Source organism: Oncorhynchus masou, chromosome 28 (assembly GCF_036934945.1).
Source record: "Oncorhynchus masou masou isolate Uvic2021 chromosome 28, UVic_Omas_1.1, whole genome shotgun sequence".
Taxonomy (NCBI): Eukaryota; Metazoa; Chordata; class Actinopteri; order Salmoniformes; family Salmonidae; genus Oncorhynchus; species Oncorhynchus masou.
Genome location: NC_088239.1, coordinates 82,460,217 through 82,474,148, shown reverse-complemented (window position 1 = coordinate 82,474,148; position 13,932 = coordinate 82,460,217). Strand labels below are relative to the sequence as shown.

At 49.0% G+C, this 13,932-nt stretch overlaps 1 protein-coding gene across 1 annotated transcript in view; it reads left to right on the top strand.

Moving 5' to 3' along the window:
* The window catches only part of LOC135517077 (WD repeat-containing protein 7-like), a 110,431-nt gene that overhangs the window by 30,601 nt on the left and 65,898 nt on the right, over positions 1–13,932 (top strand). The window contains exons 12-13 of the mRNA XM_064941099.1: positions 52–272; positions 10,428–10,623. Coding sequence (XP_064797171.1) covers positions 52–272; positions 10,428–10,623 — 417 coding nt within the window. The remainder of the gene's footprint in view (positions 1–51; positions 273–10,427; positions 10,624–13,932) is intronic.

The following is a 13,932-nucleotide window of genomic DNA, read 5'->3' as shown; positions in this document are numbered from 1 at the left end:
ATCTCTGGATAAGAGCATGTGCAGCATTATAAAATCTTCTCTCGTTCCCAGGCTGGCCCCCTCACCGCACCCTGCGGGGTCACCATAACAAAGTGACGTGCCTGCTGTACCCCCACCAGGTGTCCCCTCGCTACGACCAGCGCTCGCTGGTGTCCGGCGGTGTGGACTTCAGCGTCATCGTCTGGGACATCTTCACTGGGGAGATGAAGCACGTCTTCTGTGTCCACGGGGGGGAGATCACACAGATCCTGGTCCCGCCTGAGAACTGCAGCGTGAGTGCTGTTCACACGTGTGGAAGGGACTTTGTTTTTCAATTCCCCTCCCCAGGCCTCACTCTTTCATCTAAGGATTTTCTTGTGGGTGGTACTGTTGTGAAAATCTGTTTAAAAAAAATATATATATATCCCTTTTAAAAATGATTTATTGTATAAAGACTGTCGTGGATTTTCCAGCGTGGAGAGGTGAGGCCTCAGAGTGATCGTTGATTCTAGTCCTGCCCTCTGATCTCACTCAATGATGCCTCCTGCTTCTTCTTAAGAAAAGTGGAGAGGCCTGTCACACACACACACAGACACACACACACACACACACACACACACACAGACACACACAGACACACACACGCACACACACACACACACACAGACACAGACACAGACACAGACACGCACACCAACACACACAACCTCCATCCATCCATCCACCCTCAGCAGCCTTGTGTTCTCCTTCTATCCCGTCTGTGTCTGTCTGAATGACAGGTACTAACTTGGTGTCCATTACATGAGACTGGTCCACACTGTAAGTAAAGGTGTCTCTTCTGCTCTGAATGACCTGTTTAGTTATGCAGCTGCTTTAAAGCACGTCGATACTTAAGGAGCGGGACATTTAATTGATACGTGTGAGAGAGAGAGAGAGAGAGAGAGAGCGAGCGAGGCTGGCGGGATGGCGGGATCCATAATCCCTGTTGGGGCGTTACCTGTGCCCGTCTGGCTCCTCCTCCTCGTCCTCCTTAGTACATCCAACATCCAAGCGGATTGGTTGATGAACATGACCCTGAGCAGCAGTCTTCTCCTGCGTTGTTCAAGGCTCTCTGTACGTCACCTATACACTTCCCACTGTCTGTCAAGCCCTGCTCTTAGCCCTGGATACAGACTGTAGTCCTTGTACAGTACAATGGCCTTGACGTGTGCTTGACGTGTGCTTGACGTGTGCTTGACGTGTGCTTGACGTGTGCTTGCTGGATGTGGTGAGGTGTGTTTTTAATTATTTTTTAATTTCACCTTTATTTAACCAGGTAGGCAAGTTGAGAACAAGTTCTCCTTTACAATTGCGACCTGGCCAAGATGAAGCAAAGCAGTTCGACACATACAACAACACAGAGTTACACATGGAGTAAAACAAACATACAGTCAATAATACAGTATAAACAAGTCTATATACGATGTGAGCAAATGAGGTGAGATAAGGGAGGTAAAGGCAAAAAAAGGCCATGGTGGCAAAGTGTGTGTGTGTGTGTGTTAGTTGGATACATTATAACCCTGGTGTGTGTGTGTGTGTTAGTTGGATACATTATAACCCTGGTGTGTGTGTGTTAGTTGGATACATTATAACCCTGGTGTGTGTGTGTGTGTGTTAGTTGGATACAGTACAACCCTGGTGAGTGTGTGTGTGTGTGTTAGTTGGATACAGTACAACCCTGGTGAGGTGTGTGTGTTGGATACAGTATAACCCGTGTGTGTGTGTGTGTGTGTGTGTTAGTTGGATACAGTATAACCTTGGTGAGGTGTGTGTGTGTGTGTGTTAGTTGGATACAGTATAACCCTGGTGTGGTGTGTGTGTGTTAGTTGGATACAGTACAACCCTGGTGAGGTGTGTGTGTTAGTTGGATACAGTATAACCCAGGTGAGGGTGTGTGTGTGTGTTAGTTGAATACATTATAACCCTGGTGAGGTGTGTGTGTGTGTGTGTGTGTGTGTTAGTTGGATACAGTATAACCCTGGTGAGGTGTGTGTTAGTTGGATACAGTATAACCCTGGTGAGGTGTGTGTGTGTTAGTTGGATACAGTATAGCCCTGGTGAGGTGTGTGTGTGTGTGTTAGTTGGATACAGTATAACCCTGGTGAGGTGTGTGTGTGTGTGTGTGTTAGTTGGATACAGTATAACCCTGGTGAGGTGTGTGTGTGTGTTAGTTGGATACAGTATAACCCTGGTGAGGTGTGTGTGTGTGTGTGTGTTATTTGGATACAGTATAACCCTGGTGAGGGGGGTGTGTGTGTGTGTTAGTTGGATACAGTATAACCCTGGTGTGTGTGTGTGTGTGTTAGTTGGATACAGTATAACCCTGGTGAGGTGTGTGTGTGTGTTGGATACAGTATAACCCTGGTGAGTGTGTGTGTGTGTGTGTGTTTTTATAGATGTAATAAAACATAAAAAATAAAAATCTTTATAGATTGTGTTTAATACTGTCTACTAAGATACTGAAAAATCGGATTTCTTACATTTGAGGAAAGAACATTAATTTAAGCACCACGTAATATTTAGGAGCACCAGAGACTATTTATTTAAATGAATAACGGTGTTAGTCTCGTGAAAGGAGAATAAACTGCGCTCATTCCAGAAATAAACTTTCCTCTGAAGACGTATTTTCAATGTATTGGTGTTTCAGCCGTGTTTTCGTGGATTGTTGTAGGGCTGTAGTCGCTGAATTCTCGTAGTTGGCACTTGAAAGGAAAGACATCCATTGCAAAATTCATAGCTGGCACAGCGTTGCCTTTTGCCCCGAGCGTTGCCTCAGTGACCGGTCCTTGCTATCCGGGATCCCACTGAAGTTGACTTTTTATTATGGCTACGGGAAGGGTTGAGGTTTGAGTTAGGGAAGGGTTGAGGTTTGAGTTAGGGAAGGGTTGAGGTTTGAGTTAGGGGAGGGTTGAGGTTTGAGCTAGGGGAGGGTTGAGGTTTGAGCTAGGGGAGGGTTGAGGTTTGAGCTAGGGGAGGGTTGAGGTTTGAGCTAGGGGAGGGTTGAGGTTTGAGCTAGGGGAGGGTTGAGGTTTGAGCTAGGGGAGGGTTGAGGTTTGAGCTAGGGGAGGGTTGAGGTTTGAGCTAGGGGAGGGTTGAGGTTTGAGCTAGGGGAGGGTTGAGGTTTGAGCTAGGGGAGGGTTGAGGTTTGAGCTAGGGGAGGGTTGAGGTTTGAGCTAGGGGAGGGTTGAGGTTTGAGCTAGGGGAGGGTTGAGGTTTGAGCTAGGGGAGGGTTGAGGTTTGAGCTAGGGGAGGGTTGAGGTTTGAGCTAGGGGAGGGTTGAGGTTTGAGCTAGGGGAGGGTTGAGGTTTGAGCTAGGGAGGGTTGAGGTTTGAGCTAGGGGAGGGTTGAGGTTTGAGCTAGGGGAGGGTTGAGGTTTGAGCTAGGGGAGGGTTGAGGTTTAGTGTAGCGATGTCGCAAAGATTCCGCAATGCACTCACCCACGGTGAATGGCATCAAGTACACTCACACAGCTAGCTAGCTGGATAGATGTGGGTGGTGAATCTTGAATTTGGACCAGTCCCTGACAAATAACAGCCCATACATCAATGCTGTATAGATGTGTTGGCTGATTGTGTCCATTCTTGCTGTAGAGTGCCAAGGCAAGATGGCTGTCCAGGCTTTACCTCTCCAGGACAAATAATGAAATACAAGAATCGAAGTCCTATTCTATGAAGAACGGCTAGTTTCCTCAAGCGTTTTCTCTGCGTCTTATATCGGTCATTGTTCGGTGGGTTGAAAAAGCTGATACAAATACGTCGGTAAAAGGATAATATCGGTCTACCGATAAATCGGTCAGGCTCTCTAGCCAGGTGTGGCGTCGAGTGGTGTGGGGTGGATGGGTAATTGCCCTGCAGCCGCGGCAGCAGCCGGTGGAGGCCGGAGGGACGACGGTGATGAAGAGTGATGAAGAGTGATGTGTCCTTGTATTCCCGACATCCCCCGCTCTCCTCTCCTTCCCTCCTCACCCCCTCTCATCTCTCATCTCTCTCATGGTCAAGGTTTCCTATGCCACTACATCAACACTCAGAACATTGCCTGTCAGCGCTCATCACCATTTAGTCTGCTTTCAGTTCCCCTCCCTCCGTCTCTCCCTGCCTCCGTCTCTCCCTGCCTCCGTCTCTCCCTGCCTCCGTCTCTCCCTGCCTCCGTCTCTCCCTGCCTCCGTCTCTCCCTGCCTCCGTCTCTCCCTGCCTCCGTCTCTCCCTGCCTCCGTCTCTCCCTGCCTCCGTCTCTCCTGCCTCCGTCTCTCCCTGCCTCCGTCTCTCCCTGCCTCCGTCTCTCCCCCTCCGTCTCGCCTCCGTCCCTCCTCCCTCCTCTCCCTCCCTCCGTCTCTCCCTCCCTCAGTCTCTCCCTACCTCCGTCTCTCCCTACCTCCGTCTCTCCGTCTCCCTCCGTCTCTCTCTCCCTCTCTCCCTACCTCTCTCCGTCCCTCCGTCTCTCTCTCCCTACCTCCCTCCGTCCGTCTCTCTCTCCCTACCTCCCTCCGTCCGTCTCTCTCTCCCTACCTCCCTCCGTCCGTCTCTCTCTCCCTACCTCCCTCCGTCCGTCTCTCTCTCCCTACCTCTCTCCCTACCTCTCTCCCTCCCTCCCTACCTCTCTCCCTACCTCCTCCTATCTCCCTCCCTCCCCTCCCTCCCTCCCTCCCTCCCTCCCTCCCTCCCTCCCTCCCTCCCTCCCTCCCTCCCTCCCTCCCTCCTCCCTCCCTCCCTCCCTCCCTACCTCTCTCTCTCCCTACCTCTCTCCTCCCTACCTCTCTCTCTCCCTACCTCTCTCTCCCTACCCTCTCTCTCTCCCTACCTCTCTCTCTCCCTACCTCTCTCTCTCCCTACCTCTCTCTCTCCCTACCTCTCTCTCTCCCTACCTCTCTCTCTCTCTACCTCTCCCTCTCTCTCTCCCTACCTCTCTCTCTCCCTACCTCCTCTCTCCCTACCTCTCTCTCTCTCCCTCCTCTCTCTCTCTCCTCTCCCTCTCCTCTACCTCTCCCTCTCTCTCTACCCTCTCCTCTCCTCTCTACCTCTCCCTCTCTCTCTACCTCTCTCCCTCTCTCTCTACCTCTCTCCCTCTCTCTCTACCTCTCTCCCTCTCTCTCTACCTCTCTCCCTCTCTCTCTACCTCTCTCCCTCTCTCTCTACCTCTCTCCCTCTCCTCTACCTCTCTCTCTCTCTACCTCTCTCCCTCTCCCTACCCTACCCTCCCTCTCTACCTCTCTCCCTCTCTCTCTACCTCTCTCCCTCCCTCTCTACCTCCCTACCCTCCCTCTCTACCTCCCTACCCTCCCTCTCTACCTCCCTACCCTCCCTCTCTCCCTACCCTCCCTCTCTCCCTCTGTCTCTCCCTCTGCTTTGTAGACAACAGGTGTAGACTAATAGTGAAATGCTTACTTACGGGTCCTTTTCAAACAATGCAGACTTAAAGATAAGATAAAATAGACAATGACAGGGTTATATACAGGAAGTAGAAAACAACATGGCTATATACAGGAAGTAGAAAACAACATGGCTATATACAGGAAGTAGAAAACAACATGGCTATATACAGGAAGTAGAAAACAACATGGCTATATACAGGAAGTAGAAAACAACATGGCTATATACAGGAAGTAGAAAACAACATGGCTATATACAGGAAGTAGAAAACAACATGGCTATATACAGGGAGTAGAAAACATCATGGCTATATACAGGGAGTAGAAAACAACATGGCTATATACAGGGAGTAGAAAATAACATGGCTATATACAGGGAGTAGAAAACAACATGGCTATATACAGGGAGTAGAAAACAACATGGCTATATACAGGGAGTACAAAACATGGCTATATACAGGAAGTACAAAACAACATGGCTATATACAGGAAGTAGAAAACAACATGGCTATATACAGGAAGTAGAAAACAACATGGCTATATACAGGGAGTAGAAAACAACATGGCTATATACAGGGAGTAGAAAACAACATGGCTATATACAGGGAGTAGAAAATAACATGGCTATATACAGGAAGTAGAAAATAACATGGCTATATACAGGAAGTAGGAAATAACATGGCTATATACAGGAAGTAGAAAACAACATGGCTATATACAGGGAGTACCAGTACCAAGTTGGTGTGTAGGGGTTGGAGGTAATTGAGGTAGATATGTTCATGTCGGTGGGGGTAAAGTGACTAGGCAGCAGGAAAGACAGCAGCTGTGTGTGTGTGTGTGAAGAGTCAGTGCAAAAGAGTTAATGCAACAATGGATAATTGCAGGTAGTCCGGATAGCCATTTTGATTGTGGTCAAATGCCAAGCAGTTGCCATACCAAGCAGGGATGCAGCCAGTCAAGATTCTGTAAGGCTTTTTGAGGATCTGAGGGCCCGTGCCAAATCTTTTCTGTCTCCTGAGGGGGTTGGTGTGTTTGGACCATGATAGTTTGTTGGTGATGTGGACACCAATGAACTTGAAACTCTCGACCCGCTCCACTACAGCCGCGTACATGTTAATGGGAGCCTGTTCGGCCCACCTTTTCCTGTAGTCCACAATCAGCTCCTTTGTCTTGCCGGAGAGGTTGTTGTTGTCCTTGCCTGTTCTCCTCCCAATAGGATGTCTCATCGTTGTTGGTAATCAGGCCTTCCACTGTTGTCGTCGGCGAACTCAATGATGGTGTTGGAGTCGTGTTTGGCCATGCAATCGTGGGTGAACAGGGAGTAGATGAGGGGACTAAGCATTAGAGGTCAACCGATTATCATTTTTCAATGCCGATTTATTGGAGGACCAAAAAAGCCAATTAATCGACCCAATTTTTTTATATTTTATTTTTTTGTAATAATGACAATTACAACAATACTGAATGAACACCTATTTTAACTTAATACATCAATAAAATCAATTTAGCTTCAAATAAATAATGAAACATGTTCAATTTGGTTTAAATAATACAAAAACAAAGTGTTGGAGAAGAAAGTAAAAGTGCAATATGTGCCATGTAAGAAAGCTAACGTTTTTGTTCCTTGCTCAGAACATGAGAACATAGAAAGCTGGTGGTTCCTTTTAACATGAGTCTTCAATATTCCCAGGTAAGAAGGTTGAGGTTGTAGTTATTATAGGAATTATAGGACTATTTCTCTCTATCATTTGTATTTCATTAACCTTTGACTATTGGATGTTCTTACAGGCACTTTAGTATTGCCAGTGTAACAGTATAGCTTCCGTCTCGCTCCTACCTGGGCTTGAACCAGGAACACATCGACAACAGCCACCCTCGAAGCAACGTTACCCATGTAGAGCAAGGGGAACAACCACTCCAAGTCTCAGAGTGAGCGAGTGACGTTTGAAATGCTATTAGCGCGCGCTAAATAGCCAGCCATTTCACTTAGGTTACACCAGCCTCATCTCAGGAGTTGATATGCTTGAAGTCATAAACAGCGCAATGCTTGACGCACAACGAAGAGCTGCTGGCAAAACGCACGAAAGTGCTGTTTGAATAAATGTTTACGCGCCTGCTTCTGCCTACCACCGCACAGGCAGATACTTAGATACTTGTATGCTCAGTCAGATTATACACAACGCAGGACACGCTAGATAATATCATCAACCATGTGTAGTTAACTAGTGATTATGATTGATTCATTGTTTTTTTACAAGATAAGTTTAATGCTAGCTAGCAACTTTCCTTGGCTAACTACATTCGCGTAACAGGCAGTCTCCTGCAACGAGAGAGAGGCAGGTCGTTATTGCGTTGGACTAGGTAACTGTAAGGTTGCAATATTGGATCCCCCGAGCTGACAAGGTGAAAATCTGTCGTTCTGCCCCTGAACAGGCAGTTAACCCACTGTTCCCAGGCCGTCATTGAAAATAAGAATATGTTCTTAACTGACTTGCCTAGTTAGAAAAAAAAATGCCGATTTATTTTGTAATTTTTTTTTTTTTAATATATATATATATATATATTTCCTCCGATTGTTATGAAAATCGGCCCTAATTAATCGGCCATTCCTATTAGTTGGTCGACCTCTACTATGCATGCACCCCTGAGGGCCCCCGTGTTGAGGGACAGCGTGGCGGATCTGTTGTTGCCTACCCTCACCACCTGGGGGCGTCCCATCAGGAAGTCCAGGATCCAGTTGCAGAGGGAGGTGTTTAGTCCCAGGGTCCTGAGCTTAGTGATGAGCTTTGAGGGCACTATGGTGTTGAACGCTGAGCTGTAGCCAATGAACAGCATTCTAACGTTAGTGTTCCTTTTGTTCAGGTGGGAAAAGGGCAGTGTGGAGTGCAATAGAGATAATCTGTGGATCTTACCTATGTGATGAGCTTTGAGGGCACTATGGTGTTGAACGCTGAGCTGTAGTCAATGAACAGCATTCTAACATTAGTGTTCCTTTTGTTCAGGTGGGAAAAGGGCAGTGTGGAGTGCAATAGAGATAATCTGTGGATCTTACCTATGTGATGAGCTTTGAGGGCACTATGGTGTTGAACGCTGAGCTGTAGTCAATGAACAGCATTCTCACCAAGATGTGAAAGGGCGTTGTGGAGTGTAATAGAGATTACGTCGTGTGTTATGGGAAGTGGAGAGGGTCCAGGGATGATGGTGTTGAAGTGAGCCAATCATTTAGACAGGTTACCTTGGTGTTCTTGGGCACGGATGGTCTGCTAGGGGGGCACGGGTGGTCTGCTAGGGGGGGACTCTGGTGGTCTGCTAGGGGGGGACTCTGGTGGTCTGCTCGGGGGGACTCTGGTGGTCTGCTCGGGGGGACTCTGGTGGTCTGCTAGGAGGGACTCTGGTGGGGCAGGCGGGCGGTCTTTCTCTGTGGGGCGGGCGGGCGATCTGTCTGTCTGTGTGTCCATCTCTATTCCTCTCTTCCTGACTCAGCTGTGTGTGTGACGGCAGCGGTGGCTGGTGATTTACTCTCAGGAGGCCCTGAGCAGCCTCCTTCTCATTAGTTAACTTTGTGCCGGTTTGACTTGAAAAAAAAATTCAAACCTTGTCGAGTTTTTCTCCCCGGCAACAACTCCACTACCCTGAAATGTCAGTCATTTATAGGTCCTCCTGTCCAGTTGACATGGGGATAAAAGGGCCTTGCTCTTAGATCATTGGTTAATGACATTACTAATCCAAATGGAGCAGGTCGTTTCATTGTCGTAACCGTGGAGATGGAGTTTGTGTTCCGTTCTATTGTCATTGACACCATTGAAGGGTCAGACAGTAGTGTTTCACCTATTCCTTCATTCAGCCTTTCTAAATGTCATGATGTATGCTGTTCTTGTCCATCGTCTGCAACAATACCTTTTTTATGTTCAGTATTTTTTTTGCTTAATTATGTTGGTGTTTAGCCGTCTCTTGTTTCCACAAAGAAACAACATATTTGACATTTACACAAATGTTGTCTTCCCTTGATACCACAACCTGACTCTGGTCTGGGCCTGGTGACTGTCCGACACCTCTCTGGTCTGGGCCTGGTGACTGTCCGACACTTCTCTCTGGTCTGGGCCTGGTGACTGTCCGACACCTCTCTCTGGTCTGGGCCTGGTGACTGTCCGACACCTCTCTCTGGTCTGGGCCTGGTGACTGTCCGACACTTCTCTCTGGTCTGGGCCTGGTGACTGTCCGACACTTCTCTCTGGTCTGGGCCTGGTGACTGTCCGACACTTCTCTCTGGTCTGGGCCTGGTGACTGTCCGACACCTCTCTCTGGTCTGGGCCTGGTGACTGTCCGACACCTCTCTCTGGTCTGGGCCTGGTGACTGTCCGACACCTCTCTGCCCCCAACAGCTTTGGTTCAGCTGTGTGACCACTCTGTAACTCTCTCTCTCTCAATTCAATTCAATGTGCTTTAATGGCATGGGAAACATATGTTAACATTGCCAAAGCAAGTGAGGTATATAATTTACAGAAGTGAAATAAACAATAAAATGGACAGTACACATTACACTCACAGAAGTTCCAAAATAAACACATTTAAAATGTCATATGTCTGTCTATATACAATGTTGTATATAGTGCAGCTCAGTTTCCACCTCATTTTGTGGGCAGTGAGCACATAGCCTGTCTTCTCTTGAGAGCCATGTCTGCCTTTCCTTAAGTTTGGGTCAGCCACAGAGGTCAGGTATTCTGTCACTGTATGCTCTCTGTTTTGGGCAAAATAGCATTCTAGTTTGCTCTGTTTTTCCAATGTGCAAAATAATTATTTTTTTCTCATGATTTGGTTTGGTCTAATTGTGTTGCTGTTGCTGTCCTTGGTGCTCTGTGGGGTGTGTTTGTAAACAGAGCCACAGGACCTGCTTGCTTAGGGGACTCTTCTCCAGGTTCATCTCTCTGTAGGAAATGTCTTTTATGGGAGGTTTGGGAATCACTTTCTTTTAGGTGGTTGTAGAATTGAACAGCTTTTTTCTGGATCTTGATAATTTGCTCTCTTCTCTCTGGCCCCCCGACAGAATCGTGTTCAGCACTGTGTGTGCTCTGTGGCCAGTGACCACTCCGTGGGTCTGCTCAGCCTGCGGGAGAGGAAGTGCATCATGCTGGCGTCTCGACACCTCTTCCCCATCCAGGCCATCAAGTGGCGGCCCTGTGATGACTACCTGGTGGTGGGCTGCTCTGATGGCTCAGTGTATGTGTGGCAGATGGACACAGGTGAGACACACACACAGTCATCACAGAGACTAGCTGGTGGAAGGGGGGAACTACCTGGTGGTGGCTGCTTTGATGGCTCAGTGTGTGTGTGTGGCAGATGGACACAGGTGAGACGGAGAGACACACACACATACCGTTGCGACACGCATACATGTACACACATGATTAAAATAGAATGCTGTGTTACATGGCAGAGGGTTTGTTCATTGTAACCATGATTAATGGGAGTTTTGTTGGTGTCTATATTCTTATTTTTTGACTATTTTATTTAACCTTTTTTTTTAACTAGGCAAGTCAGTTAAGAACAAATTCTTATTTTCAATGACGGCCTAGGAACAGTGGGTTAACTGCCTGTTCAGGGGCAGAACGACAGATTTGTACCTTGTCAGCTCGGGGATTTGAACTGGCAACGCTCTACCCTGCCGCCCCGGCACTCTGGTAGCTGTTTGTAATTCAACAACCTTCTCTGTTGTCTGGTAATGGAACGGTGCTGAATGCACGACATCAAGCTTTAATACACTTTGCTTTTTCTTCAACTCTGTACTATTTGTTTGCTGGGGACTTTGTTCTGTCTGCATTTATAAGAGTACATGGCCATTATGGGCAGATCGTTCTTCAAGATGTTCAAATGTTCATAGATGACCAACAGGGTCAAATAATAATCAGTGGTTGTCGAGGGTGCAACCGGTCAGCACCTCAGAAGTAAATGTAAAAAAATAATAATAATTCTTTCCAAGCCAAATCTTCATATCATAACCGCTAACTGCTACACACAGCCTACCTTGTTAACAAATTACTTCATAGTTCAACTTCATAGTCAACGTAGATAAGAACTAACACATTAGTGAACCGCTACAATCATTCAGTACGGTATATTTACATTCGCTTGCTGGGAAAGTGAAATAAATACAAGGAAATATAAATCAAATCAAATGTATTTATATAGCCCTTCGTACATCAGCTGATATCTCAAAGTGCTGTACAGAAACCCAGCCTAAAACCCCAAACAGCAAGCAATGCAGGTGTAGAAGCACGGTGGCTAGGAAATACTCCCTAGAAAGGCAAGAACCTAGGAAGAAACCTAGAGAGGAACCAGGCTATGAGGGGTGGCCAGTCCTCTTCTGGCTGTGCCGGGTGGAGATTATAACAGAACATGGCCAAGATGTTCAAATGTTCATAAATGACCAGCATAGTCAAATAATAATAATGACAGTCAGAACAGTTGAAACTGGAGCAGCAGCACGACCAGGTGGATTGGGGACAGCAAGGAGTCATCATGCCAGGTAGTCCTGAGGCATTGTCCTAGGGCTCAAGTCTTCCGAGAGAGAGAATAAGAGAGAGCATACTTAAATTCACACAGGACACCGGATAAGACAGGAGAAGTACTCCAGATATAACACTGACCCTAGCCCCCCGCCACACAAACTACTGCAGTATAAATACTGGAGACTGAGACAGTCGGGGTCAGGAGACACTGTTGCCCCATCCAATGATACCCCCGGACAGGGCCAAACAGGAAGGATATAACCCAACCCACTTTGCCCCACACCACTAGAGGGACATCTTCAACCACCAACTTACCATCCTGAGACAAGGCTGAGTATAGCCCCAAAGATCTCCGCCACGGCACAACCCAAGGGGGGGCGCCAACCAGATTCATTGTCAGATCAAACAGGAGATCTCGTTGTTTCTTGGGACCTAGAATTAGCATCTCTGTTTTGTCCAAGTGTAAAAGTAGAACATTTGCCGCCATCCACTTCCTTTATGTCTGAAATACAGGCTTCCGGGCAATTTAGGGGCTTCACCATGTTTCATCGAAATGTACAGCTGTGTGTCGTCTGCACAGCAGTGAAAAGTTGTCGTTGTGTTTCCCGAATGACATCACCAAGAGGTAGCATTATGTAGTGAAAACAATAATGGTCTGAAAACGGAACCTTGAGGAACTCTGGAACTTTCCATTGGTTTGTCAGAGAACAAACCATCCACACAGACAAACTGATATCTTTCCCACATATCTAAAACAGGCAAGAACTTGTCTGCATAGTTGTTTTAATAACCAAAGTCATTGAGATGTAGTAGGTTACAAAGTGAGCCGATAGGCTGATATGTTGTCTTGGTGGAGGTGTTCGATAAGACACCACTGATAGGCAGATTGGTTTAATACAATATTCCTGTTTTATCACTGGTTGGCGTCCCAAAGGGCTCCCTGTTCCCTGCTGTGGCGCCCTGTTCCCTACCGTGGCGCCCTGTTCCCTACCGTGGCTCCCTGTTCCCTACCGTGGCTCCCTGTTCCCTGCCGTGGCTCCCTGTTTCCTGCCGTGGCTCCCTGTTTCCTGCCGTGGCTCCCTGTTTCCTGCCGTGGCGCCCTGTTTCCTGCCGTGGCGCCCTGTTTCCTGCCGTGGCGCCCTGTTTCCTGCCGTGGCGCCCTGTTTCCTGCCGTGGCTCCCTGTTTCCTGCCGTGGCGCCCTGTTTCCTGCCGTGGCGCCCTGTTTCCTGCCGTGGCGCCCTGTTTCCTGCCGTGGCGCCCTGTTTCCTGCCGTGGCGCCCTGTTTCCTGCCGTGGCGCCCTGTTTCCTGCCGTGGCGCCCTGTTTCCTGCCGTGGCGCCCTGTTTCCTGCCGTGGCGCCCTGTTTCCTGCCGTGGCGCCCTGTTTCCTGCCGTGGCGCCCTGTTTCCTGCCGTGGCGCCCTGTTTCCTGCCGTGGCGCCCTGTTTCCTGCCGTGGCGCCCTGTTTCCTGCCGTGGCGCCCTGTTTCCTGCCGTGGCGCCCTGTTTCCTGCCGTGGCGCCCTGTTTCCTGCCGTGGCGCGCCCTGTTTCCTGCCGTGGCGCCCTGTTTCCTGCCGTGGCGCCCTGTTTCCTGCCGTGGCGCCCTGTTTCCTGCCGTGGCGCCCTGTTTCCTGCCGTGGCGCCCTGTTTCCTGCCGTGGCGCCCTGTTTCCTGCCGTGGCGCCCTGTTTCCTGCCGTGGCGCCCTGTTTCCTGCCGTGGCGCCCTGTTTCCTGCCGTGGCGCCCCTGTTTCCTGCCGTGGCGCCCTGTTTCCTGCCGTGGCGCCCTGTTTCCTGCCGTGGCGCCCTGTTTCCTGCCGTGGCGCCCTGTTTCCTGCCGTGGCGCCCTGTTTCCTGCCGTGGCGCCCTGTTTCCTGCCGTGGCGCCCTGTTTCCTGCCGTGGCGCCCTGTTTCCTGCCGTGGCGCCCTGTTTCCTGCCGTGGCGTTCCCCTGTTTCCTGCCGTGGCGCCCTGTTTCCTGCCGTGGCGCCCTGTTTCCTGCCGTGGCGCCCTGTTTCCTGCCGTGGCGCCCTGTTCCTGCCGTGGCT